General features: G+C 36.6%; 1 protein-coding gene across 6 annotated transcripts; it reads right to left on the bottom strand.

The window, feature by feature from the left end:
• Positions 1–235: 235 nt before the first annotated feature.
• KIAA0753 (KIAA0753 ortholog) lies at positions 236–20,001 on the bottom strand. 6 transcript variants are annotated; one of them, XM_062592504.1, is made up of 17 exons: positions 19,857–20,001; positions 19,491–19,632; positions 18,132–18,744; positions 17,296–17,399; positions 16,947–17,009; positions 15,869–16,084; positions 14,526–14,736; positions 12,942–13,165; positions 11,724–11,893; positions 10,248–10,361; positions 8,378–8,465; positions 7,896–7,976; positions 7,397–7,567; positions 6,253–6,334; positions 3,630–3,750; positions 3,234–3,461; positions 236–482 (listed from the first exon to the last, which is right to left on the bottom strand). In XM_062592504.1, the coding sequence occupies exons 2-17, from the start codon at positions 19,581–19,583 to the stop codon at positions 368–370; spliced, it is 2,694 nt and encodes an 897-aa protein (XP_062448488.1). In that variant the 5' UTR covers positions 19,584–19,632; positions 19,857–20,001; the 3' UTR covers positions 236–367. The 6 variants fall into 6 exon arrangements, with proteins under 6 accessions (XP_062448488.1, XP_062448489.1, XP_062448487.1 ...); XM_062592505.1 differs by having other exon boundaries at positions 7,460–7,567; positions 7,896–7,979; XM_062592503.1 differs by having other exon boundaries at positions 7,896–7,979.
• Positions 20,002–20,171: the final 170 nt, after the last annotated feature.

Raw genomic sequence — 20,171 nt, forward strand, 5'->3', positions numbered from 1 at the left:
CAAGGTCTACCTCCCAGTATTTTCTTGTAACCAGGTAGATCGCACACAGACATAGACGAAGTAACCACAGGTGTACAAATAGATTAGTAGCCCCACCAGAACATGTAAACTTTACCTGTAACAATTTACATCATTCTACTGAAACACTAAAAAAAAAAAAGTCCTGATAAACCCAGTATAATAAAGTTTGAAGAGAAAAACATCATCATGGTTTTAGAAAACTTGAGATAAATCCTTGTTGGATTTAATTCATTCAGTGAGTAGAATCTCAAACAGACTTCAAAAAACATGAAAAATAAGATCACCTGATAAAATTGTTAGACTGAGGCTGGACACTGCATTAATGGGGTAAAATTAAAAGCATTTACTATGTTGGCTGCAAAAACTCTGAGGTGAACACAGCTTCTGCATAATCCTCACAAATATCCTGCAACTCTGCTGCCACATCACATAGGGCTTCTTTGGTCAGTTCATCTGCAAGACTGAGAGAGAGAGAGGGAAAAAAAAGAAAAGGAAAAGTTTCAGAAGGTCAAATTTCTAATTCTAATCATTCCTTCTATTGATATTAATGCTCTGATTTTAGAAGACTAATATTCATATATCTTTCTTTTTTCTACTGTTCAGCTGCAAAAAGATTCCACTACCACAGAAAAGGTATGTTCTCATATATGTTGTATAAGATATTGGAAATTCTTGTCTCAGTGTGGTTCCTAGTGAAGGACAAATACTTCATGCTTAGAGGTGTCGAGGGATCTCTGTCACTTTCTTTTGCAAACTCTTAGATACTGATCCTGCTTTGGGAATAAGACTTAATACTATGGTGCTTTTGAAGCCATTGAAGTCATTGGGAAGCATCTTACTGATTTTAGTGGTCACTGAATCAGGCCTTACTGAAAGCAACAAAATTTAAGGAGAAGTGAGATCAGAAATTTCCATTTTCATAGATCTCTGTGTCAAAGCAGATGTCACAGAAGGAAAAATTATTCTAGCATTTAAAAACACAATTGTTTTACTGGTGTCTTCAAAAATTCTCTTCAGTTTTATATATAATCTAAAAGCATCACAGAGTTAGTGTATCCAAGACCTTATAGCATAACATGGGAGAGCTTTTTCTTAATATATAGACATACATACTTTGATACATATTTTACCTAAAAAGATTTGTAATGCCCTCTGGTGGTAAGAATAATTCAATGAAGTGTCCTGGATATCAGATGACATTTGTAGTTTGATTTTACGTAACATGTATCATAGGCAAACTGCAGCAGTGGAATTCAACTGGCAGAGGGAGAGAGATTCACTTCCATTCAATCCATCTGCCAATCAAGATGTCAGCCTTTGAACCGCCCAGCCTCACACCAGTTACAATAATCCAATATGGACAATTAAAGCAAATCGTTACTTTTTATAACTACTGAAGCTTGATTTTGTAATTCTTTCCAGATCCTCCAGAGAGGATTCAAGTTCAGACTGTAGTTACATGTTCTGCTGGCCTGGGACCTTACAATGTCAATAGGTGTCTTAAACATCACAAAAATTGAGAATGAATTATAGGCAATTCTAGACAATCACTGAAGGGAAGTGCAAGAACATGATGACCAATAACATCATCTACTTGCCACACCTGTTACCGAGCAATCAAAATATTTATGGATATTTCAGCTTTCACTGCCCTGCTTACTTAGCAAATATTGACTGTGTGATAAAGATTTCTTCTTTCCTACAAAGTGCACAGTGGAGGAAATGTTATTTTCTGCTTCTTTACTTCTTCTATTTGTACTGAGGGATGACAGGCCAGGTATGTCACAGTTCCCATAGTGAAATCCCTGACAGTGCAAAAAAATTTGCAAACAAGTACTGAAATCTGCACTAAGTCCAGCTGTCACTTTAAGAATACCTACTGTTGTTCCATAAAACAGTAATTGCACAATCTTCCACCATGAGAGGTAAAGATTGCAGATATGTTCTCTGCTATTTCCAGTGCTTTCATAGAATCACAGAATAGATAGAATGGGAAGGGACATGTGTAGATCACCTAGTCTAACTCCCCTGCTCAAGCAGAGTTACCCTAGAGCAGGTTGCTCAGGACCATGAGGAATGGCTGTGAGAGCTGGGTCTATGTAGCCTGGAGAAGAGAAGACCGAGGGGTGATCTTATCAATGTCAGGTGATCTTATCAATGTCTATAAGTACCTGAAGGGAGGGTGTCAAGGGGATGGGGACAAACTCTTTTCAGTTGTCCCATTCAACAGGACAAGAGGCAACAGGCACAAACTGAACCACAGGAAGTTCTGCCTGAATATGAGGAGGAATTTCTTTACTGTGAGAGTGAGGGAGCACTGGAACAGGTTGCCCCTAGAGGTTGTGGAGTCTCCCTCTCTGGAGATACTCAAAGCCTGCCTGGATGCAACCCTGTCTAACATGCTCTCGGTGACCCTGTTGAGCAGGGAGGTTGGACTAGATGATCTCCAGAGGTCCCTTCCAACCTTACTGATTCTATGATTCTATGTTCGGTCAGGATTTGAATACCTCCAAGGATGGACACTTCACAACCTCTCTGGGCAACCTTATTTATTTCTTCTTCACTCAACAAAAAAGTAAATTTTGTTTTCCTTCAATTTACCTGTTGATGATACTACTGAATTCATGGATGGAAATTGCAACCATTTCTTTTTATCTCTAGGCAGAATATTATGCTGAGTTAAACACTGAAAATGCAGCGTTAAAGGCTTTTCCAGAGCATGCTAAATAACTACATTTTCTATGGAGACTCCCAATAGACTCATTCACCCATTTACTGCAGAAATGGATGAGGAAAGCTTAGGGTGGGCATTTCTTCCTGCAGCTTTATACAGCAACAGAAAGCCAATTTATACAAAATAAGGTCAAGTTAAAAATGAAAAATTTCACTTCTACTGATGTAGTCTTTTGATAATATTATAAGCTATTTATAAGATAATACTATAAGCTATTTCACACAGCTGTTTTTGTGGAACACCGCAATATGTTAAAAATAACCACTTCTCCAGAACATTCTACTCCCATATCCTTTCAGTCTCTTCAAAAACCTTAAAAATCCATACACATCAAGTACCAGCTGAAAAACAGTCCAATAGCTGACTGTCTGGCTTTGATAAGAACTGTCCCCTCCCCACTCCTTCTCTAAAAAAAGTCAGAAAAATCTGTTCATCTGCTGATACACTCACTTCACAAACACAAAGATAGTTCATGTACCTCTCAGCAATTTGCCATGGATTGAAACTGCCCACTGCCTCATGGGAAATGAGCTTTAGGTGATGCTTGTATCTGTTGTTATAATCCAAGATGTTCTGGAACATATGCTTTGGAACAGAGAGAGAAACATAGCACTTATTCTGCAGAGACATGCTCTGATTCAAGGGCTGCAGAATGTCACTGCCAGGCTGCAATTTCTCCTCTGATTCTCTGTTTTCATCAACACCACTGAAAATGGAAAATAGCCAATAAGTCAGAAACCGTTTTTCAAAAACTTTTTTGAAGTACAAAAATCTCATCAAATAGCAACCAATTTTCTTTAATGAAAACACTATAATGAAGGTGCACAAGCTCAAATGCATCTCAGCTTAATGTAGGGCAGAATATTCTACTTACTTGCCATCAAAAGGTTTTTCAAAAATAATGTCTATTTCTGGCTCTTTCTGTCCAACTAATTTAGTTATCTGAATTGGATGTGGAGAGGAAGGTCTTTTAGCTATTGAAGTATTTTGCTGCTCTAAAATGAAGAAAACAACATTAAAAATTATTTTGTTGGAAGAGAAGAAAACCCTAAATTTAATGCATGCACGCCCTCAGAAAGTGTTGCTCCTTTTAAGGCCGAGATAAATAAAGAAAAGCCCCTAAAATGTAAATTCAAGCTGGAATTTCTAAGAGCTCAGTGTGCTAAAGATGAGCATTTCAGAAATCCCATGCTCTGTAGAGTTTGTCATATTTGTGGATACTTCTACAGAAGAGATAGAAAATACTATTCTAAAACTAGTCTATTAAGCTTGGCAGTAAATACAGAATACAGGGCGGGGGGAGGGGGAGGAGGAGAAAGAAACTCACCAACAACAAAATTTGGGCCAAATCTTTACCTGCCCTAATGTGAGACTTTCCAAAAGGTGTAAAATAGCTCCATTAAAGTCAGGGTATGATTAGATCCTCACCTTGGTAAATCAGTGTAACTTCATTGTGGTATTAAGTTAAATAGTAGGATAAAGAACCAAGGGGAAAAATAACAACAAGCAAAAGCCATACTTATTAAGCATGCTACAGTGGCAAACAATGTTAAAATATGTCCACTTACATGCAGGATACATTAGAATATTGTTTGGAATACTAACTTTTGTTAGTGAACAGCTTCCAACTAACATTATTCAGGTGTGTGTCCTTCTCTCTCTCTCTCTCTCTCTCTCTCCCCCCTCCCCCCCCCATGTGAAAAGTTTTATCTTTAAATCTGGTGGATTTAATACTCCTTTATTTATTTTCTATCCAATGAAAAACAATCAGAAAAAATATTATAAGCTGCATTTTTTCAACAATTAAATACTAATTGCTGAAACACACTGGATAATAATTTCCAGGGTACAGAAAATCTAGATTTTTTTGAGGTCAGAAGAATTTAACCTGCATGCGTACTGCAAAATCAAAAAGCAGGTCTTTCTACAGGAAAAAACAAAAAACAAACAAAAAACCCCCAAGCTTCTTCAGTTTTACGTCATCATCACTTCAAAGGAATAAGAGAAGAGACAAAAATCTTCTACGCTTAATTAAGTAATTTAATATTATCTTCTGTATGCTGACGGAAAAAACAAACTTTGAGAGATTCACTGCTACAGTAATATTTACCTAACATTTACTCTTGAACTCAGCCATTTAAGTTGTTTATTAAAATAAAGGGAAGAAAATGGGAGAAGCAAACCAGATGATAAGTATCTGCCTGCTCCTGCCTAAATAGAAATAATTAAAAAGACCAACAGCAGGAATATAAAGTGAGAGTATTTCATAATACCTTACCTCTGCCTGTGAAGTCTAAGAATAATTTTGAATTCATCATTGTGAAAAAGATTACTGCTAAGCTGTTGCAGAGGAATCAAGTGAAATAAAAATACACTAAATACTCTCTTCAAGACAGAGATTAACAAATTTGTCAATCCATATCTCAAAAACTGAAAACAGATGAGACCTGAAGAGCTTAACAAGAATGAATGAGATGACTTTAGGAGATGTCAGACTAAGAATAGGAAGCATTTAGAGAAAATAAAGACATCTTCAACAAAATACTCTTGCCAAAGGTAATTTTTCTTATCCGAATCCCACACAGCTTATCTTTTGTATTTTCACGCGTATACTCATGAGCTATCCAGAAGAAAACAAGACAACTACAACTCAAAAGCTTTGCAAGTTACATGCATGCAGAACCAATAAGAAAAACTTTTGCCTCTTCTTCCCCTATAGTTCTCCTGCCACTGGATCCTCTGTTGATTGCTGCCATTATCACAAGAATCCTTTTTGTTTCTGTACCTCATTGTGCGGGGTTCCTGGAGTCTTATTCTTAAGTACAAATACTTTTGAAAGGACTGTATTAGAGGTCTGTGCTAAGCATAAAAAGATTGGTAATCTAAAACAAGACAGAAACCATACTTGAACTCAAACTGAACTGTTTTGGAGGAAATAAACTGTTTGTTCAAGTCAAAGAGCTATTTGCATAATCTCACATACATCAGATTTTCACTTTATTTTCCTGCCCCTTGTCTGAAATTACAGTGATAGAAGTGAAGAGATAAGTTACTCAACTTTTAAGAATACGTTTTAAAAAAGCAAACTAGCTTTCTTCTGGAGTAAAGTTAAATAAACTTACAGATGAATTGGAGTGTATTTACTGATGGAATATCATCTTCATTGCAAAAAAAACCCTCATTTACTTATACTTTGGAAAAACATAAAATATCTAAGCTAAGTCATGAGAAATACCTGGAAAAAGGACAACAATGTTCAGACTTAACATTTGATGACTGGAAGTATAAAATTAGAGCCTTTTCTCAGAAGAGACCCCTCCTTCTTTTAAATAGTCATTTTAGAATCAGATTTCAGTAATATTTCTCTCAAAGTTGTACCTGCATCAAAAATGTGTTTGGATGGTAATCATACATAATCCAATAATTTTGGTTTTGAAAAAGCAGAACTTAAAGATAGAGACTACCGGAAAAATAAACAGCATTAAAAAGACGCTTACCTCTTTTCTCTTCCTGGGCCCAGAACTCCAAATCACTGTACACAATCTGGGTAAGTCTCCTGCGCACAGCTTCCTGGTATTTCTTTTTTTTTTTTTTTTTTTTTTTTTTTTTTTATAAAATACACAAAAGAGAGAGATTAATCAGCAAATATTTAACAGTTTAGCTGAGCTGGTGATCACCTCCTGCAAAAGCAGGCCACAATTCTCTCCAGTCGAAGTAGGATTGTTTTCTCCAGTTAACTTAATACAGAAAAGGAGGGTGTGTGTGTGTGTGCGCGCGCGTGTGCGCGAAGTCACAGACAATCTTGGTCAAATGCCTCTGATCAACAGCAATTAGTCAAGTAACTGAGAAAGGAATGGCCCATGTGCCTGTCCTGCTCTATCACAAACAATAGTGAATTCTAACGTATAGTTAAATGTTCAGTCTCATACGGATAAAGACACTGCATAATGTAAGCTTTCTGCCTCCAGCTTAGAAGTAAATGGCAATAAATTCAGTAGTTTTAGGTTAGGACAAATTTCTAAGCAGGAAGGTAGAAATGAGACTAGAACAAAAGAACTATGGAAAAGCTGATTAAAGAAAATTTGAAAAAGTAGCATATGAGAAAGATCAAGGCAACCATGTGACAACCTCATGAAAATTTACCTAGCAAGATGGATAAATAGGAGCCCAGTTAACTAACACAATTTGTTTAACTTCCCCACATTTCCCTGTAATATACTTTGGATTATCATGGCATGCCTCCTTGAGGTGCTCATGCTACTGGAACATGAAGATCCAGTATCAAAAACACTCAAAAATTTCACAAATACTCAAACATTTCCTAATCAGTGAGACAATCAACTGTGTAGCAATTACCAAATTGACCTTCTTCACAAATAATGATATATGCCACAGAGCTTTGAGGTGGGAAGCAAACTGAGGTGTGCCAACTCTAAAGCTAGCAATACAGTCCTTAGGCCAAACATCCTTCTGTTCTCACTCTACTTTCTGCTGGAAGTGGAAACTCCTTCCAGCTCTTCCAGTTCATACACTGATCCAGTCAGACCTTGCTTCACCTAAGAATGTAGAACATGAGTGGTATCCACAACTTAAGGAGTGCAACCTGTCAATACTGAGACCAACCAAGAGATAAAGGCTTACTTCAATATCTTCCATTCTTTGCAACATTGTTTCCAAACGAGGACTGTCAGCCATGGCCAGTACCTGGGACTGGAGTCTCTCCTGCCACTCCATGCTCCAGAGCTCCTGAGCAGTATCTTGCAAAAGATCATCCAGTAGCTTTTCGCTCAGGGTATCTGCATTTGCTGCAATCTGCTAATTAAAAGAAGAAAAAAAAATATATTTTGGTGGGAAAAAAATGCTTATAAATTAAATATTTTTAAAAGAAACTGCTCACTGTAATAACCCAATTGTCATTCAGCATCTTCCTTCAATGAAAATCCAAATAATTTCCTGGTTTTCTTCCACTCATATAGTAAGCCAAATTAATAAAAACAGCTTAGTGTATGTCTACCACTAAAATCAATGGATATGGAAAAAGCTTATTACTACTTTCCCAGATGCATTCTGTTACATGGCAAACAAAAATTCATCATAAATTTCAAGTAACTATATTCTCTGGCATACAGACAGACTATACCTTTTTAGCCGTATGAGTTGAGAGCTTGTTTATAAATGAAGAATCCTTCAAATGACTGCTTGTTTCCATGGAGAGACTGACCTTCTAATAAAACATAAGTCCTCTCATGATAATCACATTTGCTGTATTACTAGTACAAATTATATTTAGTCATTAAATATGAAATTTTAAATACTCTTATCAAGTCCAGTCATGTTCAATATGGAATTGTTATGACCAATCAAAAACAATTTAAAATGCATCTACTTGATCAGAAAGTAATCAAAAAAACCTTAAGGTAGCTTTGCAAAATTTTATTATAATAATTCAAGGTCCACACACTGAAAAGAAAATGTACTCTCAACATGTCCAAAACTGTGTTGACTACATAACCAAAAACTGCTTACTTGCATTAAGTTGAAAATAAACAGATGTGTTGCCCTTTCATAAATGTTTACAGCTCTAAATTAAGCCTTTGGTGGCATGAGCTTTGACTGTATTACCTGTGCCTTGTCCAAAAGAGGTTTTAAGTGCTCCTGTACTACGCTTTCAACTTTGTCTGTAAGCTGGGTTGGAGAAGCACCCTGTGATCTATTCAAAAAAGAGTAAACGACAATGTCATTCTGAAATCCTGTATGACAACAAATAATCATAAATCCACTTTGTTGGGAGTGTGTGCGCGTGGAAGGGGATGGGAGGCCCTATCAGATCTGATACCAAAAAAATTTTATAGAATCATAGAATCAGTAAGGTTGGAAGGGACCTCTGGAGATCATCTAGTCCAAACCCCCTGCTCAAGCAAGGTCACCAAGAGCATGTAAGACAGGGTTGCATCCAGGCAGGCTTTGAGTATCTCCAGAGAAGGAGACTCCACAACCTCTAGGCGCAACCTGTTCCAGTGCTCCCTCACTCTCACAGTGAAGAAATTCCTTCTCATATTCAGGCAGAACTTCCTGTGGTTCAGTTTGTGCCTGTTGCCTCTTGTCCTGTTGAATGAGACAACTGAAAAGAGTTTGTCCCCATCCCCTTGACACCCTCCCTTCAGGTACTTACAGACATTGATAAGATAGATTCGCATTTTTCAGCTCTTCAAAATGAAACTTCAAACTACCTCAGCTTTTTTATTTTGTGAGGTCTAGAGGATGTTGGATATAATTTAAAATAAACAAATCCGGACTATAATCAGGATTGGGAAAATGATACCTGCCTTTGGTGCTATTTTGTCCTTCTGGAATAGATAGATAATATTTACCTTCTCAATGCAGTGTTGTGATACTCACTCAATTATGTTTAGAAAATAGAAAATGTTTAGCTGGAAATACACAAGAGTTTTGTGCACACAAAATGACTAGTCTTTTTGAAAAAAATCTTGGCTCTATCTTCCATACTGCAGTACCCAAATATATATTCACATCATGGTTTTAACCTTGTTAGGAAATTGGTGTAAAATTCAGCTCTCCTCTCAGATTCCTTCAACACTCATTTACAGAACAACTCTCAGAAATCTGTCCACTAGGTAACATTTCTGAGTAAGTCTAGAAAAAAATCCTTGTGTCAAATGCTTTTGGCAGCTTCCACCTAGACCCATTCCTGCTTTATTAGCCTCAGCTGAACAGATGAAACATTCATTTCAGTGACTGCACATTAATAATTGCTACTCATTACCGAGCAGACTTAGATCCCTTTAGGTCAAGAAAAACACAGAAAGAGATTTGCAAAATATACCAAAGACCCACCTGTTTAACAACAAGAACTAACCATGTCTTTACTTATCAAGGAGAACAGGAGTGAAGGGACAGAAGTAAAATTAACTAGAAATTAAATATAAGGAAATAGCGTAAAACAAGACAAGGAAATACATTATGAATATAGCAATTTGTCAAGTTTTAGCCAGGGTGATCTATTTCACTTCTGTCAAAAGATCTTCCATCATTTGCTGTTTATCCTGCTAATTCATTGCTTATATTTTTATGTCAAAGTGAACCAAGTCCCAAGGGGATGAATTGTCCCAGATGTTGGACAGGTCATGCAAGTATTCCAGGGTTGAAAGACTCTTTTTAAAAAGAAAAAAAAAAATGGAATGGAAATGAAAGGGAAGTATCCCTTGACAATCAGAAAAAGTTCTGAAGTGAGAATTGACAGGATTATAAAGACTGCAATAAAAAAATAAGAAAAATCAACTGTATTTCCTCTTACTTTAAGGAAAGATTCAAAAAAACAATAAAACCTTCTACCTTTACCTAATCAATCTCATATAAGAAAAAACATATTTTAAAGAAACATTCAGTAATATATATATATATATATATATATATATATATATATATTACTGAATATATATATAGTATTTTCAATCAGAATATCCATGCCAACCTGACAGCTTCTTTTCCCACAAGACCTAGTCTTTTTTCTTCTGCCTTCCTTTTCTGTGAAGCTGAGTTACCAATGGGTTCCTTGGATCTTGCATTCCTGGGTATCTTGACAGTACTATAAATAGGGGAAAATATTAATGGTACTCCTTTCCCTGTTATAGCTCAAAAAAAGTCTATTATAGCAAATATTATTGTATTAAAATTTGAACAAATGTTGCCCCTGTATTTAGGTTTCAATGTATAACTCTTATGAACTTAATAGGCTAAATTAAATATATGAAATTGAGTCCATGTAAATGTAATAGTGGAGACAAAAAGAGGAGATCAATACAACAAATTTGGTAATGTTCACCCTGAATTTCCTCCTTGATCCTGGAAGGGATCCTCCTAACAGGTGTTCATGGCAGGATGTAGGCCCTAGCTATCTGCATGTTTTAATTATTACATTGTCTATGCTTTGTTTGTTTTAAAAGATCTAGGAAGAAAAAGGGCAAATGATAACAATCATATTACTGTAAAGAGACTTCCTCTAGCATATCAGAATTCATTGGAAAAGCCTTCCACTAATAACTCAGTATTAAGTATAAGCGCTTCAGATAGCTTTTTAGTGAATGAAGTTAAGATCAGTTTTAAAAGACACATTCAACTAATATTGAGATTTTTTTCTACATTGATCCAATTATTTTAGCATTTATCTTTGAGCATTTTCCCACAAAGAAATAACTCCTGAAAGTATTACTACAAGTAATAGTCAATGTGCTTATCAAATACAAATACATACTTGTCTGAACAGCAGGACTAATAAGGTTGACTTAGGGAAGACTAGAGATTTGTGTTTGAATTTCTTGACGTCAAAAAAACTATCAATCAACCAACTAACAAACAAACAAAAAAACAAAGCCTTTTTGTAGTGGGAGCATTCACAAAAGGCTCACAGGCTTCATATATTCCTCTGTCTTGCAACACATTTTGATGACTACATTTTCCCTTCAGAGAAGGCATTGATAGGAGCTCTTCATTTGGATGGATGATTTCAAGACACTTGAGGGAACGTATTTTTGTTACTTCTACCACTCTGTCAATTTTCACTGAAATTAGCTGATGGGCTTGAAAATTATTGTATTAGGACTGACAGACACAACACAACAATCAGTTTGTTCTACGCTAAAAAATTAAATTGGGCCAGGCCATAGGCTAGCACATGATCAACCCCTTCTGCATACTGTGCACTTTGTCAGGGTTCAGCCAGTCTCAGACTATACACTAACCTGATTCAGGAAAAGGCCAATAGCTCTTCCCAAGCTATATGAAAGAGGCCAACTTGAGCTGGGAAAAGAATTCAGCTGTCTGGATCTGAACAGTGCTGTGCTGCTTGCCTTCATGATCAGAGAAGCTCATCTTATTTACTAATACAGATGCAGTAGCATTTCCACAGGGAAGTAGGGTAAGCACTGGTTCCACTAGATTGTGGACATACCGTTTTAGTGAAGCAGGAGGAGATGTAGGGTTTGGAGGTACCCAGGGTATTCTGCTCTCCTTAATTGGTCGTTTGCTCTCTTTTAACTGGAAAGCTACAGTTGTGTCTTGAAATCGGGCATGCTTTCCCTGAGGTTGTACGTGTCTTGATTTTAGAGCTTTAGGCACTCCCTTAAAATTAACACAATGACATTAAAAACATACATCTCTGTTGATATTTTCTTTTTTCCCCCTCCCTTAAGTATTTTGTATTCCATTTCAGAATCCGTCTTAAAGTCATGCCTGATGGCTTCATTGCATAGCTGACATATGCAGAGGTTTTACAACTGATATGAAAGAGGATATGACTGTGCCCCAACAGAACATGTGCTTAATCCCACAACTGTGATTTCTGCAAATAGTTCTGGCCTTTTGATATTGCTCTTCACAGGGAAAAAGTTCTTTCGAGATTTTCAGAATTAGACTCTTAACTCTGAACAGATCAAAATAGCAGCTTTCCAAGACAACTTATTTACAGCCACGAGACTATAAGATTACTTATGTTTGCTACAAAGACACACGGACTAGCTCCTTCAGTATGAATTGTTGAAATGCTTAATCTCACTGCTCACAGTTCTCATTCATACTAATACAGGAAGCAGTAAAATACATACATATGTACGCATGTATGTTACTATACAAAATCTGATTTTTCAGACAGAAGGCAGTATTCTAAGGAAGAGAAAAAAAACATTTAAAAGAATGCATCTATAAATATTTTGTATTTGGAAATTTTTAAAAATTGTTTGTTTGCATCAGAAGTCTCTTGCTGGTTACAGGAGAAATTTATCAAAAAATGAGATTTGTCTTGTGATGTATAATTTCTGTAATAAATGAGGCAAAATTTGCCTCATTTATATGCTCATATTAACATCAGGAAAAGAAAGAAAAGATTGCAGCTGTAAAGCCCAGTTGGAAAGTTATCATGCTAATTTCAAGCCCACTTTCAGACAATTAGTTTTCCATGTTGATCCTGTTATTCATTGTTTCTAATTGAAGAGAATGTTTCCGATGAACAATAACATTACTTTCAGTAGTCATAACACAAGACTTTCTTCCTTACTCCTCCCCTGTTCATAATCAAGAAATTTCTGAGGAAGCGCAAAGCTTGGCAGTGCCTTAAAAAAACCCAAAGGACAAACAGAGGAAAGCATAATTCTTTACTTTATCATATCCATACCTTTGATTTTGCAGGTAGTAATACTCCTTTCTTCCTCAAAGGGTCACTTTCAAGCACAGGACCTTTTTTTACAGCTCCAGCTCTTGATAGTGCATCTAACCTTCCTTGTAAAATGGCATTTTTCTCTAGAGTAGATGGGACTTTTTCTTCTTGGAATTCACTGCGTGATATATGAGCACAACTGTTTGGAATTGTTGAAATATTTGCAGCAAGCTCACGTTTGTCTGTTTAAAAAACAAAAAATAGTCCTTCACCTGTAAGCTCAAAGGGGCAAAAATCATCTTTATTTCTGAGATTTTATTTGAGATTTTTGTTGTGCTAGGCATAACTAATCATGAACTGTAAAGCTCTACTATAATACAAATAAATGAAATTTTAAAGGTATTTGTATTTCCTGGTAAGCGTTACATCAGCCGGCTTTCTTACACCGTTCTGTTGAACGGAGTCGTTTCACACACACACACACACACACACACACACACACACAGATACCTATGTAAATAATATGAAAGCCTTTTAGTAGCTATGGGCACATGAAGTCTAGGGAGTGATAACATCGTATCTTTTAGGCAGCAAGAATCATGAAAACCAGGAGATACTTAGCAATATACCTTCTCTCTTTGCATAATTGAAGATGAATTCATTTCATAAAAATCTCCTTCTGCTTACCCAAGCATAGAAAGGAGTAGGTACTAGTCTAATAAAAAGCAGTATGAGAAAAACACTACAAACAAGAATAGTACGGTAAACTAATATATGTTATATAGTAATGTAATAAGCTATAATGTCTTTCAGGAAGTGTCAACGTATTTCAGTTATGAGATTTAAATCACAACACAGAGTAAAGCCCTCTTCATTTCATATATGAGATAAATGAACAATAAAGCAATCCCAAAAGGTTGCAAAGTAATCTCCAGTATTAAAAAAAATAAAACAAATAAAAAAAAAAAAGCAAGAATTCCATTTCCAACAATTAGCTATTGCGTTGCTACGTACTGAAACTGGGATTACAGTGCAAAGAAGACTAGTATTAACGGACTGGCAAAAATAAAACAAAGCTACACCTCTCAAAACCTCTCTCAAAAGTATAATAAAAAAAAATCCAAGGAAATTCTGAGCCAAGGCTTGAGTACATCTTTTCACTGAACACAATTTTATAAACCACCATGATAGCTTTGTTGGAGACTTGCTAAGTTGGTGATTCTGTATTCCAGCAAAATATATTTATACAGTATTACCTAGGTAGATATTTGGAAGTATTCTGTATACACCATTAAAGCTAACTTGTAACTGTCATTTAGGTATACACTGTAGAAAAATAATCTTAATGTAGTCTAGCGTAAAAAAAAAAGGCAAAAATAACAAGAGTATGATTTAAGTAATAACAATATAGTCATAAAAACACATAAAAACCTGCAGGTTTAGCTCAGAGGAACAGCTGAAAAAGCTGCATAGCAAGGCTACAAGAATCTGATTATTACACATGGACTATATTACACCTTTGGGAGCAATATGTAACATACTACAGATTGAACTGCAGCTGGTAAGTTACCTGATAAATATTTAATAATTCAGAATACAAACCAATCAAGAGCCTCCTGGCGGCTGAAGGTTTTCTAGGTTCCTGTCCAAGCTCTTCCTTTAAGATGAGAGGTTTATTTTCTCCTTTCGGAGATGTAAGCTGCGCGCTGGCTGGAAATATCTCATTGTTTCCTGGAGATTTGCCCTGAGATGCTGAAAGACATTTCTTTGCTTTTTTTGGTGTTTGCTTCTTTTCCAGCAACGAATCCAGATCCTGTACCAAATATTTATAAATTAAATTACTCTCTAATTAAATCTGATGTAATAATGAGAAACATTAAAGGATTAAAGGATTCTAAGCAGTGCAGTACTTTTTGCTGTTTTGTTTTTTTCTTTTCCTTTTTTTTTTTTGTAGTGACTCTTCCTGATAGTTGATTCATCCAGAAGCTTCTTCATATAATTAATCTTACAGAAAAGGCTTGCATTTTTGTATTTACAAATGACTCTAGCAAATTATCTGCTTATGGTATCTTCAAAGAAAAATTGATACAAAGGCTACAAACAAAAGAAAAAAAATCCCCATATGACTATGGGATGACTATGGACTTTCTTCAATAACAAGCACAATCTTAAACAGCTCTACCTCCCTTTCTGTTCCAGGTCAATTATAACTATTACTGTTTTTATAAGCCGTTCAGTACAAAAGAAATAAACGCACAGCTCTGAAAACTAGAAAAATATTTTAAGATGCAGAAAATCTCATGACTATTGTATGCTTGTTTAATTAAATACTGGTTTCATAATAGTTTAGGTTACAAGGTCCTTTTTTAAAAAAGCCCTCTAATTTAGAAACTGCAGCAGGAAATATGAATCAGAGGTTTTTTCTTATACCAATGTTTTTAAAGCATTGAATATTGTTAACAGATCATTTGAAGTGCACAGAGCTTAATTAATTTTTGTAGTTACACCTTCTGCCTAGATACTTCTCCTGTACCCACCAAGCAGGAGGCAGACACTCATCACTAATCCTTATGATGAAAACATGCACCACTACACAGAATACATACATGAATTGCATGGATGTATAAAATGCACTCCTTTCATGCCTGAAAATGACAAATGAACCAGACATTGGTGCTCTATTACCACTATAACTACCAGTCCTAATTCTACCAAGAGAGCCAATAAAGACAGAAACAGCATCAACAGAAAATGCAACAGATAGCTTTGGTGTGTAAGATTTTAGACCATCTAAACTTAGGAAAAACAGTGCATTGTATACATTAGAAAAGATGGTGACTTTTAGATCCGTAAGAAATTTTGCCAATCTGTGAGCACATGAACACAATATAGTTTACGCTCAAATATTTCACCATGTCCTTTCCATCTTAACAGATTTTTCCTACCTCAACTTGTAGCAGGATATCTATGATAGTGTCAGAAAGGGAAGAATCCATTTCTAGTTTGGCAGAGCAGAGAGACAGTTGTCGAATGAGACTGCCCAGTTCCTTGTAGTGGGTAGGAACCTGTTGCTCTGTTTGATCAGTAAACTGATTGGCAAACGTTTGCAAGGCTCGTATAGCTCCTCTGTGTGCTGCAGCCAATCTGGATACTGCTTGAGACTGGGACAGAAAAAAAGCCACATGCTTGAATAACTATAGTTTCTACAAATGACGCTACTACTCAAAAAAATTTTGCTAGAATTTCATGACAAAATACTCAGAATTGTGATAGTTCTGATGAAGATGAGGCCACTTGGGATGTAAAACACAACAGGTATTTAAGCAGCCCACTAAAGATACTACATGACAGTCCGAATATCGACTATTGTGTTAACTTCAGCTAAACTAGCACAGTTATAACATTTTCTGATCTTTATACTCTCTACACCTAGAGAGGTTAGTCAAAGCCTAACTCCAGTGTGACAATCATTGTACAATCATGGAACAGTCTTCATCACCGAGAGTTTTCATTACTGAAAAAAATCCAGAAATGTTGAAAAAGCACAGAGAACAAGACAATACTGGCCAGACAGTAGGCATGATCACAGCATTAACTTTGCAAAAGAGAATAAACAGACAACAATATCAGAAAGGATGACCAATAAGACTAATTGACATCAACAGCAAGTTAAGAAAGTAGTGAATAGTAGAAAACAATTTTATTCAAAAATGAAAGAGGAATGAAGGAGGAATTAGAAGAAGCATAGAAGTAAAGAACAGCAGCCTTTTCCTCTCCAGTTTACACTAGAGAGATAAGAACTGAGGAAAAGAGGGAAGCAGCAAAGGCAGTACCAGATCAAGCAAGCCGTATTTCTGTGACAATTAAGTGAAAGGTGCAAGATACAAAACAAACAAAGACCCTTACTCCCTTCTGGAGAGGGGTCATATGTACCAAGAATAACTTGGAATCAGACAAACTCAATTTACTGAGAAAATTTCTGTCAATAAATGAGTGGCATCCTGAATGATAATTACTTCCTACCTTTTTAGTATGTTTGATTTTATGAGGACTCAGTTTCTCTAAATCATCCTGAATTTCTTTTACCTGTTTATCAAGAAAGCAGAGAGAGGGGAAAAGTCAGTCAGAATTAGCTCCATGTGTATAGATGAAAAATAAATCTGCACTGTAACATCTGAGTGAAAGTTCAGTTCTTCCAACAGTGATGCTCACATCTCTATCCAGTGATGAGAAATGAGTTGCATCATTCAGATCCAAAACAAAGACACTGTCAGAAGCACCTTGATCAAGTTCTTGTTCTATTTCATTTCTGTCAAAATCATCAAAATAAACTAGCTACTGTACATCCCAATTTTAAAGGATTAGTTCTTACTTGTTGTTGGAGAACATACAATCTCCGAGCTGACCGTGCAGCTTGTTCCTGTCTCCTAATGCGAATTCGTTGCTCTTCACCAGGATCCAAAATTTCACTTCTCTCTGAAGAGGATAAAATGCAGAGTTTCATATCTTTATCGAGTTTTTCACAGGTTAGATTAAGTCAAGGCAAGAAGCCTCGTTCATGCAGAACCAATATGTATGTAGGCGTATCATGAATTTTGCAGGGCCCTCTTCAGCAGTAATATAAGACAGTTATTTTGACTCTAAACCATGTTTCTGCTTACAGCTTGACTATGTATTCTTATCTAACATAGCTTATCAGATGTAGTTTACAAAATCACCTGTGACCCCCCCAATCATTTCACAAAGTTGCAGACAGAACATTCAAAGTCAGAAATACTTAAGCCTCTGGCTAATGATTACAAGAGGACCAATGCAGTGTCAGAAAGCACATTCAATATACCACTGCACAGCTATAAATTAGACGAGTCAGACTTACTAGATGTTATCAACTCTTGTCCTTTTTCTTATTACTACTAATGAAGTAGATGATTATGATGATAATTTTTTGCAGTTTGAAGATCTAGCCAATAGGGCTACAAGCACCAATGTTTTTCGCACAAGGTGTTAGTTAGCCTATCTTTAATTTACTGTCATTGGAGGTATTTATTGCCTAAAATAGCCAGCCATTCTACCTTTCATTCATTTTTGAAAACCAGTCCTTAAAAATACAAAATGAAATACTGATTCTAATTCAAGCCAAACAAAAGAAAAAAGAACGAAACAAACTATTGTACATTTATATAAAGTAATTTTTGTTTAGTCTTACACCTTTTTTAGCCAGTTCTTCAATTTTCTGGATACAACTCCTCAATTCCTTTTGCAGACGTCGGACTTCCTGTATATTTTCATCTTCTTTTTTTCTGACATTTGTCCTGGAGCCTGGTCCAGGGTCATGGGTGGGTGGAGAGTCTAAAACAAACGGTATTAGCTTTCCCTCATTTGATGTATAAAGATAAACTTTAGCACCAGAGCTGGCGGTCTCCACTTTGGAAGGCTGACCAAGTTTCTGCTGATATTTCAAGGGAGTCCAAGACTTCAGTGCATTTTTCTCTTCCAGATTTTGGAATAGTTCATTTTTGTGTTGTTGTGACTTCTTGGCCAACAACTGTTTATCAGCAACAACTCCAAAAACCTGCTGTTTCAGTTGCTCTTCACAATGTCTTCGTTTTACGTCCCTTTTGGCTAGCTGAACAGCAAATTTTAGTTTCTCTTCAGATACCACTGAAAACATGCCAGAGCTGCTTATGCTGGAACCTTCACTGCCAGCTAGATTTCTCTGATCATTTGATGGCTTCAGCTTTTCAATTATAATTGGAGAAGGGCTAAAGAATCTGACAGGCAAATTCTCTGGAATGGCAGGAACATTCCTATTAAACTGGAGCTGTTCCAAAGTTTAAAAAGAGGCTGATGTTACACAGAGCACATTTTACAGATGATGCATCTCTAGCACAAAAGAGCAGTGAAAATGGATCTCCTTTCATATCAGAACGTATTCTGTCACGATAGCATGTCTTCAATGCACATAAGACATCCTTTCCCTACTCAAAAAAATACCAGTATTCAAAGTTATTTTGATTTAAGCATGTAGATCTTTTTGTAAATACCATTAGGCGCTTCTTTGCATCTTAGAGTAGGTATATACATTGAAAAAAATGGCCCAAAGTGACTAGGCAATATACAATGACATTATAAAGGTTTTTAAGTATTGCAAAAGTGCAAATAATGAGTTATAGAAATAACATAACATTAGTAATAGGAATTAACATAATTACATCATATAGACTAAGTCATTAGTAAACTCATAAAGATAACAGGAAGATAAGGTATGCATGATGAAGGAGAAACGCAAGGCTGAAACATAGTACCAGAATAAAGTTTTTATGTTCAGTTTCCACACAGTAAAAAGTAGTAAGTGGCTTAGACACGCAAATAACATTTACTTGTACAATTTCTGATCTATCTTCTTATAGAAGAAAAGTATCATTCCTTGTACCACACTGTCATGAAAGCAAGTGCAAAGATTTGACACCCACCAGTGGGCTATCTCACAAAGTGGGTCATAATCATATTTCTGTACTGGTCATAGAGGAAAACTAATTCAGCATCACTACAGAAGGCAAATAATACCTGTGTTCGTAAGGTTGTTGCTTCATTCCTGTATAGTGGGGTATCAGACGCAAATTTAACATCAGATGTAGATGGCTTGCTCGGTCCCATCATATCAGCTAGATGCTGAAAATCCAGTCATTTGCCCTTTGCTATTACAAACCTAAAAATGAAATGATATATGGCAAACATACAAAAAAAAAAAAAAAAAGAAAGAAAGAAAAAGAAAATAGGGTGGCAAGCTAGATTAAGGCAGTGCTCAAGAGAGCAGGGCCTGTACAAAATACGTCAGTATCAAAAAACCAGAACCCGGGAGCACTCGTGCCTAACTTCACAGAAGAGAGGGTAAAGCAGAAGCGGTGCATGAGGGTGTGCCAGTGAACTCACGCTTCTTCACTCGGCTCCAGGGAGTAAAAGCGAGCAAGATCCAGCACGTAACGCTGCAGCTCGCTTCCTTCGCGAGCGCACCTCAGGCTTCCCCTCCGCGCGGCCAGATGCTCCGTTTCTCCCCAGCAAGGGCCACTCACGGCTCGTCTCTCATGAAAAGGGCTCTGCCTCCCTCCCTGCCGCTTCCCGCAGAGCGGAGACGTGCGGCGGCGGCGGCCCTCCCCGCTCCCGCTCGCCCTGTCCGGCCTGCCTCGCGGCCCACCCCCCCCGGAGAGGCGGTTCAAACCTGCCCCTGGCAACCGCCGCCGCGGAGGC

This window comes from Rhea pennata, chromosome 20, assembly GCF_028389875.1.
Source record: "Rhea pennata isolate bPtePen1 chromosome 20, bPtePen1.pri, whole genome shotgun sequence".
Lineage (NCBI taxonomy): Eukaryota > Metazoa > Chordata > Aves > Rheiformes > Rheidae > Rhea > Rhea pennata.